Source organism: Lichenostomus cassidix, chromosome 14, assembly GCF_008360975.1.
Source record: "Lichenostomus cassidix isolate B80296 chromosome 14, HeHo_3.0, whole genome shotgun sequence".
In the NCBI taxonomy this organism is placed as follows: Eukaryota; Metazoa; Chordata; class Aves; order Passeriformes; family Meliphagidae; genus Lichenostomus; species Lichenostomus cassidix.
The window spans coordinates 5,297,461-5,313,716 of NC_139495.1; the positions used below are offsets into that span (position 1 = coordinate 5,297,461).

A 16,256-nucleotide genomic window follows, 5' to 3' on the forward strand; every position below is an offset into this window, starting at 1 on the left:
TGTGTGTATTCCCAGCTTTGTGTGACGTGCTTGGTTAAGGCACACTGGCATTTATTCTTTAAAGTGCTCCTGGTCATCAAACCTTGTCAGCATGGAAAGTGTGGCAGGAAAAAAAGGCAAAGCTGCTCTGTGTGAACAGGAAGATCGGGAGGAGCTCTGGGGCTGCAGTGATGTGCTCAGTTAGGGTGGATGGTTCCAAGGAAGAAATTTGGAACAAAAATAAAAGCAACTGCTGAGAGTGTTTATTCTGTACCTTTACTTTCTTTATTTTGATATCTGTTATTTTAAAATAAGCTGGAATTTTCCTGGACCTATAGGAATTCCTGAATCATGGTAACTGGATTCTGATTGGCTGAGTCACTGAATTAAAGAGAACTCTTTCTGACATTCTTAAAGTAAGGATGGGTCAGCTCCAGTTTTTCCTAAGGAGTCCCATGTGTGGTAGAAAGAAGTCAAAGTTTTTGGTGGGACAGAAGTTCATTAAGTCACTTTCCTGTGATTGACTTTTTTTTCTTTTTTTTTTTTTTCCTATTCTAGTACAGCAATCTCTAATTGATTTTGTTATAGAGCTAAAGGCAAGTTGGCCTGCGTTTTATGTGACTGAATTTAGTGTACACTGATCATTCCTTCATGAAATTTGTTTCAAAAATTCTTGCCAGCCTTTGACTAAGGCATTTTTCCTTGGAACAGCTTGACCTTTCAGAGTAATCTTGATGTTTTATTGATTTTCATCTACTCAATTTCTTCTGTTTACCCTAAATAGCAATAAGCAATTCAAGACCAATATCAATGTTTTCATGAGTGATCTTAGAACCACACAGCTCTAAGTGACACATCTCAGTGGTGGAGCTGAGTTTTAAAGTTTAAATAAATTTTAAAACCTAATTCAGCCTTGTGGTTTATCTGAGTGATTTTCCTGTTGTTACTGTTCTATTTACCTATTTGGCAATAATTGCATAACATAATGGTTTGGTTTTTTTATGCCTAGACATTAGTTTTACATGTTTTTTAATGACTTTTATAGTTTACTAAGATACTTATAGGTTGAATTATCAGGAAGTTTTTCTTTCAAAGTGTAACATAGGCATGAAGAAAAAAGATTTAAAATGTGCCCTGTAGACTGGTAGTTTGAAGTTAAATATTGGCTTCTTAGGTAACAACTTCCTGATGGATTTTTCTGAGACAAGTTAATTTTGTTTCAGTTCTCTGAGAAAGAATATTTACTGTCTTGTTAACATGTCTTCTTGAAATAACAGAACCTTTAGGAGTGTTTCTTTGCAATTACCCCTGACTTCTTAGGTAACAACTTCCTGATGATATTTTCTGAGACAAGTTCATTATGTTTCAGTTCTCTGAAAAAAAAAATTTACAATATTGTTAAGGTGTCATCTTGAAATAACAGAACCCTTAGAAGTGTTTCCTTGCAATTACCCCTGTTTTGCTTCAGATTATGGATTTCTTCATCCTTCAAACTTCCAGCTGCCTCAATGCCACAAAGCTGACTGGAACAGCCCTCCTGACAGTTGCAGCACTGTAGGTAGGGAACAACATGTGGTTGCTTTGTTTCCCAGGGCTATTTGAGTCCTGCCCAGAATGACCTTACTGTGTCAAAGGATCTTGTCATTTACGGGCAGATCTTGTTGCTGCAGTGCTGTTTGCAGAGCTGCTGGCTCTCTGCAGAACAGTAGGAAATTCTTTCAGAACAGAACATCTATTAGGCGAGACTCAAAACTCGTAATCCATGGAAAACAATGTTAATTTCCTGTTCCTTCCCAATTTAGTCTAGCAAGCATTGTAACTTCAAGGAAAATTACAATGACTAAAGGATGATCAATCTTTATAAATCAAATCCCCTTGTTGGTGGTTGGAGGGTACTTTAGGTAATGCTCATACAGCCAGTGGGTGTATCCTTGTGCTTCCTTGTTGTCTTCAGCATTTCAAGTGGTTGGAGGGGGAGGAATCAACGTTCTCCTCAGATAAAGGAAGGATCAGTGGGAATGGAATTTAATTTTTGAGATTCCATACAGATACTACAAACAATGGCAAATAAACAAGTAGCTCATGGTGTTTCTTTCATCAGAGTGTGCAGGTGCCCAAACAGTAGGATCTGTTTACTAGATGGAAAATGGCACAATTTGTAAAGAAAGTGTTTTTCTGTTCAGCTTTTTGGAAGTTATCATAAAGAGCAATATAGAAATATTAAGCTGCAAAGCAAACCACAAAAAAAAAAGACTCCTTGAAATCACTGTTTGCATGTAGCAGCAGAAAACCCCATAAAACTGTGTTTAAGCTGTGGAGATAAACATTTTGGGCATGAGCTCAGTGGAAGAACTAGGAATGCTGCTTTGATATGATCTGTAATGCTGCTTGTAATCAGGTAACTGGGCTAATAATTTGAATGTTTAATGAATGCAAACCAGACATTGGTGCAAACTGATCCAGCAGATACTGTAAAGCTATCATCAGACAGTGTATTTATTTGTTTGACAACCCACTAATTCATCCCAAAGCCTGCTCTCGAAATAATGAGTTGTGGATGGTTTGCAAACAAACTCAGTAATCCTTTATTGTTCCTTTAATTTATTTTTCTAATTAATGGAAAGCTTATCTTGTAACCATCGAAATAACTTGGTTTATATTTTCCCATCCTAAAAAAAATGCCGTGAACTTAGCAACTTAGTGTGATGTTGCAGGATTTTCTTCTGATTACCAGGCTACCATTATTAGCTGTATCTTAAATACATTTAAAGTATATTTTGGAAACTGTTTGCATTGCATTTCCACTGTCCACTCTTCCTGCACTTGTTTGGTTCTGCTGTTCTAGCTTAATCCTGTGTTGTATGCATCAGTGTTATCTGAGGTTATTAATTTTTCTTCAAGGAATATGTAAAAAAAAACCCTTAAATATTATAAAAAAAAAAGGAAAAGGGAAATAAATTCCCAAACGTTTAATCTTATTTAGCTTAAGCTCCGAAAATAAGAATCTCGTCTTGTAGGGGGGTTTTCCTGAGCAATTTTAAAGTATTTTTAACATGCAAACACAGTTTTGTCCATGTTATGAAGAGAAGATGACATAATCTTTCATCTTCTTTCTTGTGCCTTGATGGAAAGATACATCAGCAGAAAGCAGTTACCCAGTGATAAAGGGTGGGGTGGGAGCTATTTCTCAAAATGGCCAAGTTAAATGTCAGGGTGGATAATATTCTGCCCTTGTTGGTCTGCTAGGTTTTGTCAGTCTATAATTAAAATGTTGGGCCTATTTCTTTTTGTGTTGGGCTACCTTTCAGTTGAATGTTTATTCTTGGGTTTTGTGTTTGGGGATTTTTTACTTTTTTTTTTACTTTTTTTTTTTTTTTCAAAGAGACAAGTTTGCTGGCCCATTGGCTTCTTAGTGCCTCTCTGGCCTTCTGATAGCTGGAAATAATTATGAAGCTTTAAATCCATGTGGTATTTATGGCTTACTGTGTGACATCTTACTTGGTTTATCTGCTTTCTTATCTATGCAATATTTCTCAAATTAGGGAAATTTAAAAAAAACAACCAACCACAAAACAACAAACTTTGAGGGCAGCTGGTTATGGGACTGAAACATTTGTTTCCTGCTAACACTTCTTCATCAGAATATTGATAGAGTTGCCTCAAATGATTTTATTAAATTAACCATACATTTATTTACTTTAAAATGTAGGGTAAATTTAATTGTGACACCCATGTAGTGTTTATAGAGAATAGCAGGCCTTTTGTAAACAGACATGTCTAAGAAGGTACAGAATCGTGTCTGAAATATGGATGTGCATAGATTAGGCTGCATAATTTCACATTCCTTTGAAAATTATTTTTGTAATGGTACGAATAGATTTCCCAGGAAAGAGTATTCACAGCTGGGAAAACAGTTGCTACTTTGAAGATGGTTTTCCCAGGCGAAAGGCTCACGTCCCCAACTGTGTTTGGTATAAACAATATGTGGTGTATTTCTTACTTGTGTTTAAAGGAATTGTGCATTCTTCATTTCATATTGGCCAACAAGAGTTTCATGCTAATTCTGGGTCTTTGCCTTAATCTGTATCCATTCAAAGTTAATTCCCTACTTTTATTAACAAAGCCAGGGTATTAAATTGATGGGGAATTTGGTGGTGAAACACAACAGTCCCTTCTCTGCTGTTGAGAGGAGAAATTCTTCCTTCTCTTCTCAGAGCACGTACTTGTCGTTTCCTCTCAGCCCTCATTCTCTGCTTGCTGGTGAGACCTTCCTTGGTGGTTCTTGTTGGATTTCCACTATAAATCCTTGCTTTCATGCCTTAGCTGCAAATCTTAACCAAACTGAGACTCAGGACAGGATTCCCACTTGTGGGCTGAATTGTTGAGTGTTCAGTTGTTGGAGGAGCAAAGACAAGGTCTGTGTGACTGTCACCCAGTTCCAGTCCAGTGAGAACACTGTTTTCTGCCCTTTTCCAATAATGATTTTATTCTGGTTCTGTACTGGTGACTTCCAATTCCTCATAGAGAGAGGCATCATCAAATAAAATTGCTGGAAAAGGCCCAAATTGTTCAATATGGAAAACTTGGCACAAGACCTCAAAATATGTGTAACTTCAGTTACAAAAAAAGTCCCGTTACATGTCTGAATTCACAAAATGCATTCACTTGGCAAGAAATTAAGTTATAAGCTTGAAAGGATGTTTGCTGCATTCAGATACAGGATAAAGAGCAGAGAAATGGATATTCAAAGGCAGTTATTCTAAACAGGGCTTGAAACTTGGAAGTGTGTGAAGTATAATGTATTAATAAAGGGTCCTGATTCTTGTGGATTTGATACTTCCTCTTTATTGCTCTCAGTCCTGTTTTGTTAATGTTAATTTGTTCAAAAAACCTCAAATGGCACACATCTGGATGTTTAAAATATATTTATTCTAAAAAGCAGCCCCGTCCTTGATGAAATGCTGCTGCTTGTTTAAACAATGTGGGAGTCTGGTATAAGGATTTTTATAAAATACGACTTTTTGTGTGTTGATGAAATAGATTAAAAAATTTAACCACCAATATTTTGGTGCAGATAAAAGGGGGGTGATGGCTGCTTCCACAGTATAAATGAGAAATGAGACGTTTCCTCCCTCAAAATACCTTTTGTGTTTAGATGCAATATTGTGAACCACATGAAAGATCAGTGTATATTTATGTATGTTAATAAATTACAGCATAGATAAAATGGCTCTTGGGTATTAGATCAAAGCCACACAGATTAATAAATATTTGGAAAGTGCTTGTCTGTTACATCCAACAAGTAATTAGAACAGAAAATTAATCTTCTGACTTTTAGAACCTGCCTGAAATATCGAGGGTACAAGCATGAAGGTATTTGACAGGGGAACCAGACTCTGTCTTTGAATGCATTTACCTATTTCTAATTGAATCCCACAGGAGTTCTGTAGGACATCAAACGGAAGATCATCAACCAGTGTTTTATTAAATTTCTCAGCATTATCTTAATAATTTGCATCTGTAAACCAGACTATTGTGAACAGCATATACATAAGGGCAGACAGCTCTTCCTACCATCTGAGAGTCTGAAAGATGTCAAAGCTCTTCAGAGAATGTACTGAAGGCTAGGAGCTGCATTGCTTAGAAAGGAGCAGAGTGGTTATGTAAAGAGAATAGAAAATCTGAAGTATCCATGGAAAATACAGGCTTTTAGTAGCTGTCATTCCATCCCACCTTTACATTAGGTACTGAATCCTAAAGGGGAGTTATTCATCCTTACCCACTTGTAAAATAACTAGGTGGTTACAGAACTGTTGTACTGAACTGCAATACAAAGGTCATTGAAATTGGTCATGGGCTTTTTGTGTACTTAGGAGCCTTCATGTACCTCACTGGCTGATTCTTTTTTCAAAAATACCTTTGGCATAGACAAGCTTTTCCTATTTTATTATGAAAATCCCATCTTTCATGGTTTCAAGCTTGTACTCCAAAGGCATCTTTTAATAAACATGTGAGGTTGGGGGTTTTTTTAATTGTAAAGTTTACTGTGCTTTGCTTTAACCATGCTTGTCTTCTTTACAAGGATTAAGTCATGATCTAGTTTGAGCTTAGAATAGAAGCAGTCAACTGTCCTGATCGATAGGCCTTGGAATAAAATCTCAGGCCAAGACCCAAAAGGTCTCACTCGGTGTCAGTGAGAGTCAAGAAGAGCAAAAATCAGCAGGAGATGGGGCAGTTTTCCATGGGGTCCTCATGGACTCCTTGTTTTGGGCTCAGGATGCTGTTGGGTTCTGTGTGCTCCAGAGTTGGCTCCAGCAGCACATCTGCCAGCCAGGCTGGGCTTCTGATCCCACAGCACTCCAGCAGTGTCACCCATCATCAGGCAGCTTTAATTAGCATAAGAAAATAACGTGTCATGTTTCTCACTGTTCTAGAGAATGAGCTTGTAGTATCAGAAGTAATTATTCTGACTTAGTGTCTTTGGAAGCCAAGCAAGTTTATAAATTAAGTTCCCACACACATCACTGTCTGTATCTTCTTCCCACCTTGATTCTCATGTGTCAGGTGGATGTTGGGAATACTATCACATCGTTTAAGTGAGCTCTTTTCTTGAGTTCTTTCTCAGTTTGCTGTCTGCACTTCACTCTGGAGCACAAGAGTTAAAAGGTTTCTGTAGTCAGGTACAGGCTATTTCTCTTTTGTAGTTCTGAATGGGGAGAGAATGAAAGGAAGAAAATCTTATTTGCCATTATATTACTGTTTCTATTGAGAGAATGTCTGGGAAAGGAAATATTTCTGCTGCTGAGGCAGAAAACAAATTTATCTCCAGCACTATTAGGCGATTCTACCACTGAGCTCTTTCTGTAAAAATCGCCTTAACTCTAATTCTAAGGATAATTTAACAATATCCTAATAATTTTCCTGTTTCAGTACTATGTCTTTTCTCCCCCACAGTTTTTTAAAGTCCTTCCAGAAAACACATTCAATGCAATTTGAAAAGGTCTTAAACCTTTTCAGTGATTTTGCTAGCAGGTCAAGTGAGCTGGGACTTGCAAGCAAAGCTGCTCCTTTGAAAAGGCTTATCCTGCTGCATTAAATATTTATTTTGAGAAGGTAGGGTTTTACTTCTTGGTAATGAACAGCTCAGTAGTTTAATTTAGAACTTTGAAATGTCTGCATATACCTGTAACAGACTGTTTGAACAATTTGAGAAAACAGGGTGGAAACTTGAATGTGGTTTTATCCTGGGGGTTGAACAGTTTCAAAAGCCATTCTAAACTTGCAGGTGAATTTCTGAGACTCAGACAATCATCTTTATATACCTTTCTAGTGGAATTTAGTGGACATAAGTAAAATAAACAAACTAGCATGCAAGAAACTGAGTTGCCAGTAGAGCTGGTCCTGCAGAGTCTGCAGTCCTGAGAGGGCATTGCTCTTGTGTTGGCATCTTGGGTGGCTCAATGTGCAGCTGTTTATTCTTAGCTCCTGGCTGGGTCATGCTGCCATGGGATGGAAGGGAAGTCTAAAAGGAAGCTCAAACCTAAGGGTTAAAAGTGCATTGTATTAAATGCCACTGTGGAAGAAATAGTTTGGACAACACTTAAGGAAAGGACACCTAAATTATATATGTGAATGGAGGGTGTTGAGATTTTCATGTCTGGTGTGTCTCTCTTTAAAACACAGCACAGGGCATGTAGCACAACACACTTCCCTGACAGCACAGCTTAAGGGTAAAGGGAAAAGGTGTTCTGTGTGCGTGTCTTAAAAGTGACTTGTTCCCTATTATATGTTGCAGTTTTAACATAGAAAAGGAAAAATAAACAATGAACTTGGCCCTGTGTTCTTCTGTGATGAAGACTTTAAATCTTGGTCTGAATGGGTAAGGTACGACTTAGAGTGCAAGGGAAGGATACTGTCCCTTAAATTCAAATCAAGCCCTTATCTTTGTTGTTTTCAATCAAAATCAAATTAATTCATTGGCTCACTTTCATGAGTAGCTATTAAAATTCAAGCCTGCTTCTTCATACACTCACTTGTTTTTAGTTATGCAGACACAAGTTCCAGTGGAATTAATGATAATCAGGGTTGAACTTGACATGCTTTTACTTATGGTAAACCACTCTTTAACACATTTTTATGTGACAATCCTAACCATTTAAAATTGTCCAGACAACCTTTTCCCTTTTGCAATCTTAATAAACAGCTGAGAGAATACAGCAAAATCCTTACACGGGAAAAAATTCGGTTATACTCTTAACACAACTTGATGGCTGGAAAAAAGATTAGAGCCTGCACTGTACAGCCAGTGAATTTTGTTTGAAACACAGATACTTAGTCTGAAATTTTACGAGCATGTTCTTGTAAAACTTTGTGCTCAATTTTTTTTCCAAGCTTTTGAAGGGAGAGGTGACTTTCCTTGCATCTTGCCCGTATTATGTCAAAGCATTGCACAGAATCTGGGATTGCCTGACTCATTGATTCAAATTCTCTGTCACATGCCCTCCCATCCTGTAATGCTTTTCATAAATGAATCAAACTTTATCTTCAGACTTTGCATTTTCGAGAGGTGGATGTTGTGTGTCCTAAAGCTATTAAAAGAATGCAAAGTTACAGCATCTCTTTAACATGTTAAAGAAGTCTCAGGTAACTCTTTTTCTCATATCTTTCTACACAGCTGAGGGAAGCCTGTTGCTTTCAGTTGCATCAAGTCCAGATTGGTGCTAGTTTGTGCTGTTTGCTTTTTTTTTGTTTGTTTGTTTGTTTCTAGATATTCAGTTATACTCTGTGCATTCAAGGCATTCTTGTGCTAATGTTTTATTTTCAAAAGCAGTTAATGGTTTCAGGGATTCTTTGGTTTTTCCCCCTCTCCTCTTTCCTGTGAGGTTTTCCTAATACTAGGCTTTTCATGTCTGGAAACTTGATATAGACTATAATAGCAACGATTGTAGGCATTGTGATAAACAGGTTTTTAAATCTCATCGTTGGCATCAGTCCAGTGTTTTAGAAAGGCATATGGAATCCTTTCCCTAAATTCAGCAATTAAACAATTTGTCAGAGACCAGAGAAAAAAGTGAAGAAGTTGTATCAAAATTCTTGCTCCTATTCCCTTTTTCCTCTGCATTCTATGAAAGGTTTTATTTACTGGTGATTATTTCTTTGAAATTAAAGAAAATGACACATCAGGCTGAAATCTTTTTGGTCCATGGATAAGCCATAGTAATGAGTTATTGCAAGATGATGGACTGCAGAAAGCATGTTGTGCACATAAATACATGGCAGTTGTATGACATTTCTGTAAATATTACTTTGTACAGAGTTACTGCTTAAAAAAAAAAAAAGCTTTGGGAATAAGTGTGCAGTTTTTTCAGCTGGGAGAGTGCTTTGCATTTAAAATAAGTACGTTTAAATTTAGTAATTTCAGGCACAGTTCGTAAGCCTGTTCCAAAATACCAGCAGTAGGGAACTCTTCAGGTATTTTAGGTTTATAATTTGGCTTTAAACGTGCAGTAGGTTGTTTCGGGTTGAGTAAATATGGTTTTCTTCATGCTATAGTAACCTGATATTTCCTAGATTTTACTGTGTATTACTGAATCTGATAATTTAGAAACAAACTACTTTGAGAGATGTATGAGCAGGCATTTGCTAGTGCTGTTTGTTTATTATTACAAGCTTCTGCACAAGGACTTTCTTGATTTGTGTTCTACAGAGGTACTAGAAGGGCTTCTGCCATAGCCTTGATCACAAACGTGATCCCTGCCTTGGAAGGAAGGAGAAAGGGAAAGGATCTTATTCCTATAAAACCAAAATAAGCAACAACTGCAATTGGGAAAGTGTATTCCTGTAACCTCAAATAAGTTATTTATTCATGGCAAGCATCAGGATTGCACAAACCTAATACACCTGTAAGCTCAAGATGTGTCTTACTCCTCAGAATTGCATTGCCAAGCCAATTATCCCTTCCTTCAGCTGGGTGTTGGCTGAAATAGCCATCTTTAATGGTGTGATTAATGTCTATTGGCAGTCCAGGACCTGAGTAATTGTGGCTAATTCCAAAAGGGAAAATACTGAGGAAAAAGGGCAACCTAGGTGTGCTGCAGCACAGTGGTGTGAGATGACTTGCTAAGTGTTTTTTAGTGTGTTATACTTGCATCTTTCTTGAGAAAAGATCTATTTGGTGTTCTACAGGGAGGATGGGACTAAATGACATTTTTCCTTAGACTGTGATTAGCAATCACGTGCAAATAATCTGCAGTTGCATCAGACTCCACCCTGCAGTTCCTGTTGGAGCTGCAGGAATATCCAGCTATCTATTTCAAATTCAGCTATCATCGTCTTGTGGCCTTTCTGTTTATAGGTCAAGTCTTTTGTGGCCAAAACTTCCACTAGGAAACTCAAGATATTTCATGAGAAATATGAGTGGAATCATTGTTTTCACTGTTTTCTTTATTGCTTTAGTAGCTTTAGTCATTCTTTTAAAGGTCTACTTTTAAAACTCCTTTAAAATCTGTTATTGTGCTAATTAATTAGTATATGACATTTGAAAATAGGACAGAGCATCTTATTCTGCTGAGTTTTGGTGCTTCAGTCAATAAGCACAGAAGTGAAATGAGTTTATTCACTTGAGAGATGCAGCAAGTGATGTTTTAATGATCTGGCACACTAATCTCTAGGAACTTTATAGCCTCCTCTGAACAAGTTCAGGAGTAACCTGTGCTAAACATCAATCAGATTTAAAACCCAATTATTTGCTGGAAGAAAAGAAACCCTATCGTTTTCCAGTAAGTGGTGCTATCATTTCTTTGCTTAGTATAATTAATCTTCAAATAATCAAAGCATCCAATATTCACCTTACAATCTTGAAAGGCTCGTGGTTTCTGGAGGTGGGAGGGATGTGCACAAAGTTCAGATCTGATAATCACGAATCCCACTCTCCATTACCTGAGTTCTTCCTTTCTAAAAATGGAGGCTTCTGTCATTTTCATAAGCAATATCTACACTGTATCTACAATATCTTTTGCAGAAAGAAACATTTGCTTAAAAATCACATTATTTTGTTCTGGCAATCAAAATAGACCTGCTGAATGTGAACAGATCTCATGCAACGTGCACTCAAATTTGAAGGCAGGTATGAATGTAGGTAGCATTTTTGACAAAAAGCCCAATTATGTCTGTCCTGGAAGACATCATCTGGGTCAATCCTTAAAAGACAGAATGAAGCACTGCATGTTGCTTCTGTGAAGAGATGAGCACTACAGTTACATATGATTTTGGTTTTGATCAAGTACTGATGTAAACAGTAGATTACATTTAGGAGACAAAAACTCACCACTGTGCTTGATTATATTAAGATTAAAAAAACCTCATCATGGAAGACATGCTAGAATACAGTGACGATAGTACTATGTAGTTCTTGTAAGCAAAGTCATTTATCTTAACATGTTTGGATGAAAAAAATCAATGTTTTCTGCATCTTCACATCGATATGTTGTAATGATTTTTCCTCACTGTTACGGCAGCTTCATTATTTCAGTGGAAGTACCTTAAATACACCAGCAAAGTATCATCTCTGATAATCAGATTACATCTTGAGTCTTCCTAACTTGATAAAATTTTCTCTTATATTGTCATTCATACATGTATAATACAAAATAAAGCTTCTTCAGTGCTCAGCTTTTAATAATCCTGTTCATAATTAAATATAAATCTGACTAAAACATATTCCTCTACATTAAAGTCTTGTCATAAAAACATTTTGAATATAAACATTCAATACTCAGAGAGATACAATATATATATATACATATACACACACACACAAATGCACTTTTCTTCTGTTAGTAGCAAGCATTTTGTTCACTATTTGCACAACTTCACAGTCATATGTTTTACACAAGCACTACTAAATCAGACTTCTGATTGCTCGTTACTGTCAGGAATGACAGACGTTAAGGCAGCCTGACAGAAGCGATGCAACGTTGACATTTTTGTTTTCTGTTCAATGTACAGTCGCAGTTTGTCTCTGAAGGTTTCCCCCAGAAAACTGTAAATCAAAGGGTTCAGGCAGCTATTAGAAAAAGCCGCTAGGTTCACAATATGTCCTGTTAAAGGATAATCATGCCTGAAGGATGGGCTGTTTGAAGAGACGGGCTCGCTTTTCCTCTGGAGAAGTTGGACGCTAATGAAGACGTTTTCAGGGAGCCAGCAGATAAAGAAAACCAGGACAACAACAAAAATCATGCGCAGAGCCTTCTGCCGCCGCAGACGGAGACTCCTGTGCTTGTGCGCTTTTATAAGGACTCGGACAATTAATGAGTAACAAAGACCGATGATCACAAAGGGGATAATAAACCCCAGGGTTATCTCTAGCCACTGGATTTCTTTTACATCTGCAAAGCAAAAATAGACCTCTCCGGTGTGCTGTAAGTGCACGGCCGTAAATGGGACTAGAGCTGCCGAAATGGACGCCATCCATATGAGCCCACAGCTCAGTCTAGCGTGCTGCATAGTGCGGAAGAGGTTGGACCTCATGACTTTGGCCAGGGCTAGGTATCTGTCAAAACTCATCCATGTCAGAAAGAAAATGCTGCTATACATGTTGATCTGAAGGAACAAAGACATGAAGGTACAAATGATGGTGATATCGTAATACTTCTCGTCAAGATTGAACACCTCGATGAGAGAATCTGCCACTAGAATGAGATCAGCCACTGCCAGGTTTATGAAGTAAAGGTCTGGGATTGTCATTTTTTCCCGAAAGCTAATGTTGACAACCAGTATCAGAATGTTTCCTACGAAACCGATGGGGAAAAGGAATATTGTGTAAAGGCATGATAAGAAAAGGCCAATAACATATTGTTGGTGTTCTGATTTATCAGCTAGTCTAGAGGATATGCTTTCGTTACACAAATGGGATCCGTTCAGGTTAAAGGTTGTGCTGTTACATAGAACAGGTGCTATTGAGGCAGAATAAGTTTCCATGGTTAAAATATCTGCAGAAAAGATACTAGTACTCACAGTTTGGTGGCAATAGCAAAAAAATCAGATTTTTTTTTGGTTTCAACTGAATTCCTAGTAAGCATTTTTGATTGGAATTGAAAAAATATACACTTTTGTATAGGAAATGAAAACTCTTTGGAAGTCAGATTAATAAGACTTAAAACTGACTGAAATATAATACTACAAATAGTGAATGTCTTAATTTGTTTTACAGGACGCTATATACGTTGCAAATGAGAGAATTTGCAGTTCCTGTATGCCTTAAGATCATGTAGGAATCTTTTTACCATGATGGTACTTGGGTCTCTTTAATAAAAGCTTTTCATCAACAGTGTTTCTTCATGCAAGTTGGAAGGCAGTGGAATTTTAGCTCCATTTGTTTTCTTTTAATAATCAATGAACATCCTTGGACCTGCAATTTGCAAATGGAAAACGATTAATCTCATATTCCAGCACTGTTCCATGTGCCATTAGCTTCTGCTAACTAAACATCACAGCTGAGGTTGTGGGAAACATCATGTTTAAATAGATATGCAAAGGTTCAGTTAAAAGAATTTAAATTTGTTCTGGATGAGAATACATGGTGAGGGCAGGTCTGTTAAAATTGTATGTAGCCTTCAGGGGTTCAGTGTTAGAAAATGCAGAAATACAGAGAAATCAGACGAGTGAGTTTAGCCTAATAAAGAGAACTATTTTATATATATTTATAGATATATATTTATTTTATCAACTTGTAAGGCTAATAAATAACAGAGTCTGTGGCTGAGAAGGCAACAGAGATGAAAAGCAGTTGGTTCTTGCTGCTTTCAGTGGGAGGGAAAGGCAAATTTTAGAAATGAAGGTAATACAAGCAGCATATTGATTTACAGCAACATTATTATACTCAATTTGTTTTTTGTTGAGATTTATTATGTTTCACTGACTTCTGGGTGGTAATGGAAAATACCAGTTATTGGATTTGTTTACTTCTAAATGTTGAATGTTACGCACTTTGAAGCATTGCTAGAAGTTTATTTAAAAAAAGGAAGAGCCAAACAAAAGACACTCCAAACAAACAAAACAGCAAGAAAATTATAAACCAGGATATTCTGTGTTAAGTTTTAAATGCTTTGATTTGCTTTAATCTTCATCTTACTATCAAACCCTGGATTTTATTTACATGAAAACACATTAAAAATCATTTGCTAGTAAAATTCATGCATATTTCCACATTTTAATGACTTAAATCCTGCCAATGTGCAATCTGGGGGAGGAAAGAGCAGACCACTAGTGGAGTAGGAGTGTTAGAATATTTTTAGTCAGAAACATAGCTCTGAGTTTACTTAAATGTATGCAAGTAATCAGAAATAGCTACAGATACTTAAATAAAGATACAGGTTCCAGAGCTTCAATTTCTTAATGAAACAGCCATGAGTTCCCAGTACCTGTTGCTGTGTTTTGAATCAATTTAATGGTGTAAATCTGCATGCTAAAATATCCATATAAAATTACACTTATTAGAGTAAGGTTTGTAGTTTGTTTCAAGCAGCTATGGAAGCCAGACATAAACTGTTGTCTTTATGGAATATCCTTTTATTTGTGAACACGGCAGTAAAACAGATTTAAATACAATAAAAGATAAGTTAACAGCCTGAGCAATTGATTTTAAAAGGTTGGTCTGTGGTCAGATTTTAATTACCTCGGAAAGGCCGCCAAAAGCCGAGCAATTAAAAGCATTACAGGTAACTATGTACTGTGAAACACTTCATTTTACCTTAATTCCATTTCTCCCGGGCTGGTTTTCCTGCAGACAGCAGCAGGCTGGTCCTTGCTGGGTGCACACGTAATGGATGTGCCAACTTCCACTGTCCTCTCGGTAAAAAACTTGCATTTAGGTGAGCAGAGCTGCAGTGGATGCCACCTGTTGATGATTCAGCAGTAAAGACAAAAATCATATAAAAGTCTATTCTGCTTTAAAACGTATTAAATAGAGGATGGTTTACGAGAGCAAAATGCAGATCTTGCTGCATGTCCTTGGCAATAAAACAAGCTTTATAGATTCCCAGGGTTGTTCTAATTTGTGTGCAGTTGAAGTGCTGCTGAACAGCCTTATAAGGCTGCAATTAACCCTGTTTCTGCTGGTTGCTTTTCTTACTAGAACTACTCGAGCGTCTTTTCTCTAGTATTTGTCAGTTTTATTTTGCCTGGTGTTCATTGCACCCTCCTTTCTGCCTCTGGTGTATTTTAAAGTTTTATAGTCCCTTCAAATCTGGAGCTCAGCTGATCAATGATTAAGAGATTTATTTGCAAATTGCAATGAAGCATACTTTATATGGATATAAAGCAATTATTACTGTTATTTGTGCTATTTTTTAAAAGCCTCTGGGCAGTCTAAAGGGAAATACTTGATTGAAGACATCAAGCATCTATGAAGAGTCATTTGCTAAACTGACAAGATAAATTTCAGTTTTCCTACCTTCAAGTCGATCCCATTTTGCTGTTTGTGTTGAAATTTTCAGGTTGTTATTCTCTTACTTCTTAGAATTGCCCAGCTCAAAATAACATGGATAAAATAAGCTTACCCTACAGAGAATGAGGAGCCTCAGTTTTGCATTGAACCACCAGTGTTGCAGGTGGAGTTTTGCATTTCATCTGCAGGGGGTAAAAAATCCTACTTGCCATTTCCAGTAACACCACCTACTGGTGGCCAGAATTCTTAGAACGGCAAGAAAGTCAAACCTGCCTCATAAAAGAGAAATATTTTATTTATGGAAGTAGTTTTCTGTGATTGTATTGATCTGACACCTAACGTTAAGTGCCCTGAGTGGCTTTGCTGTACATCAGAGCATCATTCTGTGGAATAAGGTGAATGGGATCTCAGCATTTAGGACTTCAGGAAGACAATGTGACAGTTTCAGAAGTGTGGAGTAAGCAATTAACATGTCATTATAGTAGATGTATGACATCAATTACAGTGGTCAAATATTTTTAGATTACAAAATCCTCATCTGTAGAAAAGTGAAGCAGAGGTTCTTTACATGAGTGGCTTTGTGAGCAGAAGCACTTTGCCTTCATTGAGGCAAATATATGATTTGTTCATTTTTTTGTACCTCGCTGCTCATAGGAACAGAAAAATTTGGCAGTGTTGCTAAAAAGCTTTTTTTTAAGATGTTCATGCGTAATTGCTCTTCATAAATAGTTTGGGAATCCGTTATTATTTAGATCAAAAGAATGTTTGCGCAAATTGGTGTTGGTGAAATTTTCTCTGAACAGGATTTTTCTGCTGTGTGTGGAATGGAGTG

At 37.0% G+C, this 16,256-nt stretch overlaps 2 protein-coding genes across 2 annotated transcripts in view; one reads left to right on the forward strand and one right to left on the reverse strand.

Moving 5' to 3' along the window:
• CHLSN (cholesin) overlaps positions 1–16,256 on the forward strand; it is a 119,036-nt gene that overhangs the window by 3,106 nt on the left and 99,674 nt on the right. The window lies entirely within an intron of this gene.
• On the reverse strand, positions 9,623–15,684 carry GPER1 (G protein-coupled estrogen receptor 1). The gene is made up of 3 exons (XM_085074601.1): positions 15,431–15,684; positions 14,729–14,875; positions 9,623–13,387 (listed from the first exon to the last, which is right to left on the reverse strand). The coding sequence occupies exon 3, from the start codon at positions 12,955–12,957 to the stop codon at positions 11,884–11,886; it is 1,074 nt and encodes a 357-aa protein (XP_084930727.1). The 5' UTR covers positions 12,958–13,387; positions 14,729–14,875; positions 15,431–15,684; the 3' UTR covers positions 9,623–11,883.

Bases quoted from the DNA above. Each gene is read 5' to 3' on its own strand.
- GPER1 (XM_085074601.1), bottom strand. From the start codon at position 12,957: ATGGAAACTTATTCTGCCTCAATAGCACCTGTTCTATGTAACAGCACA.